The 7,702-nt window shown below is 41.8% G+C and overlaps 1 protein-coding gene across 1 annotated transcript; it reads right to left on the bottom strand.

The window, feature by feature from the left end:
* Nucleotides 1-4,356: 4,356 nt before the first annotated feature.
* On the bottom strand, nt 4,357-7,702 carry LOC146460112 (uncharacterized). The gene is made up of 2 exons (XM_085088574.1): nt 7,416-7,702; nt 4,357-7,323 (listed from the first exon to the last, which is right to left on the bottom strand). Exons 1-2 carry the CDS (start codon nt 7,431-7,433, stop codon nt 4,357-4,359), a joined length of 2,985 nt encoding a protein of 994 aa, XP_084944700.1. The 5' UTR covers nt 7,434-7,702.

Raw genomic sequence — 7,702 nt, 5'->3', positions numbered from 1 at the left:
ATTTTTGATTGCCTCCTGTATGCTTTACACCTGTCATAAGGTGAGCAATTTAGGAGATTCCAGAGAGCAATTTGTTCAAAATTAAATGTGAGAATCAGCAAAAATTCTTTAAATGTGGTTTGAATGTGGGAACAAACAATAAATTTGCAAACATCCCGGTCCTGTTAATTTCCATAATCATATAGGTTTGAATGAACGAATCACCTATATTTTACTATGGTTGTTCCATAAGTTGTAATTTTTTTACATGAAAGCAATATAAGGGATACAACAGTTACGTCTTGAGATATATCTAAAATACTTTTACATGAATAAAATGAAATGACATAAACAACTACGGATTTAAGTATCACTGACACGACGGTCTGGCTGGCAGCGTTTGACAGGTTCCTTTTAAGGTTACTCTATACCTTCAGAGGTGTCTTCAGAGTTGTCTCACGTCCAAGCAATGTAGTGTGTCCGGTTTAAACTGTAGATACCTGAACCTTTATATCAAATTAAAGCTTATAGAGCTGGCTATCCAACTAAACCAAGAATTTTGAAATAAAATGAATTGCCGAATTTTTAGCGCTGTTTTCTCGAATAAATTTTTTTCACTTGGAGGAGCCACTTCAAAGAGCTAAAACTCAAAAGGAATTTGTTGGTTTGCCTTCAAATTTGGACAGTAGCTAGTTTAACATATAAACAACAAAAACATGTCTGCGAATTTTTTCTTTCGAACTGTTTTTGCTCCGAGAGCGATTTTTGTACTATTACTCCACATTTTCTTCATCCTATTTCGAAAATGCCCTATAACTTTTCATTGCGATTGAATATGGCAAAATGCAGACACGTTTTTTTAGCGCTTTGGGTCCAGAAACTGAGGAGCAAATTAAATTAGCGAAAAACAAAATTCGCCTTGACTTGTAACTTTAAAAAGGTGATTCGGACCCTCGCATTTAGAGGTCGTGAAAAATTCGACAATTCATTTTATTTCAAAATTCTTGGTATAGTTTGATAGCCAGCTCTATAAGCTTTAATTTGATATAGGGGTTTAGGTATCTACAGTTTAAACTGGACGCACTACATCGCTTAAACGCGAGGCACCTCTGAAGGTATATGGTAACCTTAAAAACATTTTTTATGAGTCAGAACCAACATCTGCAAGTTCTGGTTAAAATGGTGGAAGGCCTGGGCGACTCCTACTTAGTAGTGGCCCCTTTTTCTCTCTGTCTTTCTTTCAATTTAGCTTCATGTGTAAACTGAAAGTGGGCCTACGATCATAAACAACACATGATAGTAAGATAATTATGCTGTCTGATCATCAGACAGATCGTCATAGTCGAGCAAGTATTAGCTGGTAAAATTAGTCTTTTATGAATTGGAGGAATTGATGCTGACTGAATAGAGCTGTGTGTTTAACCATCGCTTGTTTGAAATCATTAGCTCATAGCTCGTTTGTTTATTGTGACTTTCACCTTCTCTTTATTTTGAATTTGACTTCCTGTTTGGTTGTGAGAAAAGTTGTTTTCTCTTTTTCTGTACATTTTCATTCAAGATGCTTGGAGAATAAGACCTAGTTCATACATCGCATATCAGTTGAATATAATGCAGACGAAGTTCATACATGAAATTAAATTCATCAGTAAAGCGACATATGAAACCATTCTTGGAATAAAATTCTATTAGACATTTGAAATGTCTGAAATGCGTGTGAGTTCAGACGCCGTAGTTCAGACACGTTAAATTTAATGCATAAATTTACACATTAACATAATATCGATTTTTGTTGTTTTCTTGAATCTGGAATCCTCCAGGTTGTCCACACCAAGTTCCACCATCCCATGTTGTTCAAGTTGATTGAATTTAATTCGTCATCTAAATCAAATCTCTATTATCGTCATCTTATGGACAAAGTCAATTCATTTAATTTTATTTGTCCAAATTATATTTGACGTGTGAACTAGGCCTAAGCTATCTGAATTAAACAAATCCTGGTTTAACTTTGCCCTTGTGACAACATGCACCAAAATCTCTTAAACCTATCAAAAACGTTATGTGACTTTCTAGTTTGTTTTTTGGAACTCTAGAATTCCATGCCCCTGGTGTAAAAACATGGAAGGCTGCTTGGCGTTAACAATCAAGCCTAGTTAAATGATTTCTGTAATCCATAGTTGTGTCTTGTGTGCAGAAAAAGAAAACTAGATGGTTGAAAATATGAATGGAATATTATTGTTGAATACTTAGAATGAAATAACTGATGAATAGAGAAACTGCAAGACTAAGCATTCTTGTATTAATGACACGGTCCTACCATCCGCAGTCTCCCTTCTTGTACAGTATTTATACCTAACCGCAAGTGAAATTTGACAATAATAATATTTATTTTATATACCTCAAACGCAGGGAAGCATTGAACCAACCACAATTCAAACCAATTTGATCACATAAACTAGACCCACCTTGTTCACAATGCAAGAAGTCAATCACAGTGATAGAAACTTCAGCTAAAACTACCAGACCTGGCAGGGCGATACCATCATGGTATAAGCAGAGGTATTTTACTTTAACCGGCCTGAGTTATCCCTTCGCAGCAGCATGACTTAATCATTTTGTAATCGCCCGTCAACTCCAAATGATTAAGAAAACAAGTGTTAATGATGTTGGTCATTTATAGTAGAAGCTGTTTGAATATGTTTTACTGAAAAAGAAATGGACAATGGTAACAGCTTTTTTGCAAAAAAATTCTTTGGTATAGTGTTTCCATGACAATGCTGTATTATGTTTTTCTTATTATGCATTTCTTCTCACCATATGAGCATACTGATTTCTAGGTTTGTACTGGATTGTCGGAATGTAGGCACAATAACCTATAAGTATGGCTTTCACTCGGTTGTTTTGCTTGTATTTCTGTATTGTGCACAAAGTTTGTAAGCTAGCACATCGTCCTTTATTGCAGCTAGTCATTCAGACCTATAGATGCTCTGATGTTTTAGTTTCGTAAATTAAATGTGTGTTTACCTGAATGAATAGGAGTTATTGGCCTGGCCCAGCGTGGTGGCCGCTACATTAACTTCCTGCTGCTTTTTTACATATCGCCCACACTCACTAGCCTTTAGTTCTTTATAGTTTTATCTGCTGTCTGAAAACAAATCTGTCCTCAGAAATACTGCACCTTTCAATATCATGGAGACTCTGAAGTTCAAGATTCAGCCAACCGTTACGCTTTTCACTGCTGTCAATCACTGCAGTGGACCTCTTCGAAAACAGCAACATTTGGCTCAACGGAGTCAAAAGGTCATGTTCGTGCGCTATGATTGGTGGGTTTCGATTCGACTTTGCCGATTTCTGTATTTTTGCAGTCCACTGGTTGTTGCCATAATTATGATTGACAGCAGTAAAACATGCAAATCTTTGGTTGGGTCATGAAGTTCAGCGTCTGTATGTTATTGAAAGGTGCAGTATTTTTTTAATATGCAGTGACAAAATGCAGCATTGAAACTTTTGTTTTTGTCCAGTTGAGTTAATCTGGGGCAGGGGTCAGGGTCATGGTATTTGTACTTAGCTTCAAATTTATATAACTTGAATATTCACTGTAATATCTGAAGTAAACATTTCATTTTTTGCTGAATTCCGCACTTGCACCAAGTTAGCAAAGTCCGCGAGTAAATCATCAATTCGAGCGCACACTTTAGACATTGTGGCAACATAGCCTCCTGCAGACCGTTTTAGAACGTTCAGCTTTTCGCGTACAACTCCTTCTTGGTCCTGCAGCGAATTAGGCATTCTACTCCTGGAACTCGCTCGGATGGAACTTGCATTATCAGCTTCGATACCGTCCATGATCTTCAATTGGTATTTTACAATGAAGTGGCGAGGGCCACGAAGAGACTCACAGGTTTCAATCAGCAATTTATTCACTCAAATCAAGGGGTTTGGTAAAATACCTATCAGAGAAAGTACAGGAAACAACTAAGAACGACTATAAAAAGAATAAACGCGAAAATGACAACTGAAACCAAAAAACAGGACGACTGAAAAAACACTTACCAATTGCTGGATTTAGGTGGGTGAGTGATAAAATGAAAGTGTTGAAAATATTATATACCACTGAATTTACATATAGTGCGAAAAATTGTTCAGGAAGGAATGAAGGGTGCAGGACACAATTAACACGGATAAAGATACGGAAAACAAAAACTACATGGAAAAGTGTAAATTAACAAAAACCGCAACATCCTGGGGGGCTTCGCTGAATTTGCGGAAATTCAGCAATAAAGGCGAATCAATTAATCAGTCACTGAAAGTTCTTAGAACTAGCGCATTCAAACTGTCCAAGAGGTTTCTGATAATAACTGTAGGCGAATGTCAATGTTACTAATCTTCTTCTTCCAGCAATACAAGTTTTGAAACCGGCCTCACGAGCGTTGAATTCTTCGTTTTGACTTCTCCAACTCGGACGCGTTGGTCGTGGCCAGGAAAGATCTTCATAACTCTGCCAAGGAGCCATCTTCCACGAGGGGAATTTTCATCCACAAGCATTACGAGATCATTGACCTTCAAGTTTCCTTTCTCGCGAACCCATTTTTGGCGTTGCTGTAAAGCTGGAACGTATTCTCTTAGCCACCGTTTCCAGAAGCAGTCAGCAAGGAATTGGGCTCTCCTCCATTGTTTTCTTCTGTAAAGATCTTCGCGAACAAACAGACCTGGGGGCAGAGCGAGATTTTTCTGTTGCAGCAGAAGGTGGTTCGGAGTGAGTGGTTCCGGGTCGCTTGGATCATCACTGCTGGGAGTAAGCGGGCGACTTTTGAGAATGGTAACAACCTCTGCGAAGACCGTGCGTAAGGTTTCCAGTCCAACCAACGCATCTGGATTGCCAAGGATCGCCTTCATGGTCTTACGCACACTTCGAATTAACCGTTCCCAGACCCCATTCATATGGCTCGCGGCTGGAGGCTGAAATTTCCACTGGAACATTGGGCACAAGGAGCAATTAATCCCGTCCTTAATCAGTTGCTTGTTTAGATCATCCTGATTCCACTGACGAATAGAGTCGCGAATTTCCTTGTCGGCTCCGACGAAATTTGTTCCGTTATCACTCCAGATTTCTTTGGGACACCCACGATTCGAGATGAATCTGCGGAGGACTTGAATAAAGGCGTCGGACTCTAATGAACTCACGTCTTCTATATGCACGGCGCGACTGGTAAGGCAGGTAAAGAGGCAACCGTACACCTTTTCTGAACTCCGACCACGCTTCACATAGAATGGGCCAAGGAAGTCGACTCCTGTGTAGGTGAACGGCCGATCATAGGGAGTGAGACGTTCCTTTGGCAGGTCAGTCATCAACTGAGTCATGGGGACTTCATTTCGCTTGCGACAACCGATGCATCTTCGTAGAACATGGCGCACGAGTGACCTTGCTTGAATAATCCAGAAATGTTGTCGTATGAAGGAAAGTACGTGCTCTCGACCGGCATGCCCCAGGATTTCGTGGTAGTAGCGCACGATCAGGGTAGAAACTGGATGATCTTTAGGAAGTATCATCGGATGGGCAGCTTCGAAGGCGATAGGAGCGTGACGAATTCTTCCTCCCACGCGCACGGTTCCTTCTACGAGTACAGGAAGAAGAGTTGCAAGCTTGCTTTGACATTTAACTGGACGACCTTCGACTAAGGAATCAATCTCTTCAGCAAAGGCTTGGCGTTGTACCAACTGTACAATTTTCTTGGAAGAGCACCGTATCTCTGAAAGGGATATTCCACCTCTCTCAGTAGAAGTTCCTTTGTTCTGAACATGGTTAATGAAAGGTAACAACCAGGCGACAAGAGTTAAGAGGCGAGGCCAAGATGAATAGCGACGCAGAAGCAGGTCCAGTGATGATCCATGGTCAATCACCATGACGGTTCTTTCAACTTGAACTTCACTGTCGTCTTCTGGAATATTGCCAATCCTTCTAACTGGCCAATGTTCTTCGGGCTTCAGGAGGAAGCTTGGGCCAGAGAGCCAGCGGCAATTTGGGTCAAGATCATGTAGCTTCATCCCTCTGGAACCATCGTCAGCTGGGTTCAGTGATGTTGGCACATGTCGCCATTGCTGAGGAGTCGAGGCTTCATGAATTTCGTTCACTCGATTAGCAACGAATGGCTTGAATCGCCTCTTCTCGTTTGTAATGTACTGCAAGGTCGTCAAAGAGTCTGTCCAGAACGTAACACCTTGAAGGGGTATGTCAAGCTCGTCGCGTATCAGTAGATGCAAGCGTGTAGCTACCACTGCTGACTGTAACTCTAAACGCGGTATGGACCACTGTTTCAGCAGGGAATTGTGGGTCTTTCCCATAACAAAGGCGCAATGGACCTTTCCTGTATCATCAACGAGCCTTAAGTAGCCAACTGCAGCGTAACCTTTGTAAGATGCGTCAGAAAAATAGTGCATTTGGACATCGGTGATGACTCGGGTGCTAGAAAATGATTTGAAGCATCGCGGAATCTTGATGTTCGCAACAAGGGGCAGAGACTCTACCCATCCATTCCACTGTGTTAGTAAAGGCTCTGGAATAGGGTCATCCCACTGGACGTCCATTCTCCATAGTTCTTGAAGAATGACTTTGACTGGGAGGAGAAACGGGCCCAAAAAACCAAGTGGATCGAATAGGGAACTAACAGTCGAAAGAATGCCACGTTTAGTTGGAGGCTTGTTCGTGGGAACAACCTTGAATTGCAAGGTATCCGAAGCTGCATCCCAGTGTAATCCAAGTGCGCGGCTGATAGGAAGTTGGCTGAGGTCGAGATTGATAGAAGGATTCGCTCGTTCCTCTAGTGGGAGGGCCTTTAACACCTGCCTACTGTTGCTTGTGAACTTCGTTAGGTGGAAGCCGCCCTCACTCAGTAGCCTGGTCAGCTGGTCTACTAGCCAAATCGCCTTCTCTGTTGTCGGCGCAGATTTCAGTACATCATCAACGTAGAAATTTCTGTGTACGGTCTTGATGACTTCAGGGCTATACCGGCCTTTATTATCGTCTGCCGTCTGTCGAAGTGCCTTGTTGGCACAGCAAGGGGATGAAGTTGCTCCAAATATGTGGACAAGCATCTGATATTCCTTAGGGGGGAGGTTTGAAGAAGCATTCCACCACAAGAACCTTAGGGCGTCTGCATCCTCTGGAAGAACTTTGACTTGATGGAACATCGCCTCTACGTCAGCTGTGAACGCAGTTTCTTCTTCTCGAAAGCGAATAAGTACGCCAACCAGATTATTTGTGAGATCTGGGCCATGGTACAACCGATCGTTCAGGGAAGTGCCATCAAATTTAGCGGCAGCATCAAATACCACGCGTACTTTGTTGGGCTTGTTAACGTTCAGCACCGGGTGGTGTGGCAAGTACCAAGTGATCTTGGATCTCTTAGAGGCCTCTTCTTCGTTTAGCTGTCTTGCATAACCTTTAGTAACGTAGTCATCTATGACGGAGCGGTACTTTTCCTCTAGGCCAGGATCCCGGTTAAATCTCCTTTTCAGAGCTTGAAGACGACCTTCTGCCAAGGCTCTGTTAAATGGAAGGTAGGGTACTTCCTGCCTCCAGAGAAGGCCCATCTGGTAATGGCCGTCAACCTTAGAGATTGTGTTCTCTATTATCTTCAGCGCCTTTCGATCCTCAACAGACATTGGCCCAAAGGCTTCTTTCACGGTGCCGTGGGACTCAATTCGCCAGAATTCTTCCAACTGTCGG

This window comes from Pavona decussata, unplaced genomic scaffold (genome assembly GCF_977016875.1).
Source record: "Pavona decussata unplaced genomic scaffold, jaPavDecu1.1 SCAFFOLD_214, whole genome shotgun sequence".
NCBI classification, from domain to species: Eukaryota; Metazoa; Cnidaria; class Anthozoa; order Scleractinia; family Agariciidae; genus Pavona; species Pavona decussata.
Note: the sequence above shows the minus strand (reverse complement) of the source record. Positions and strands in the feature narration are given on the sequence as shown.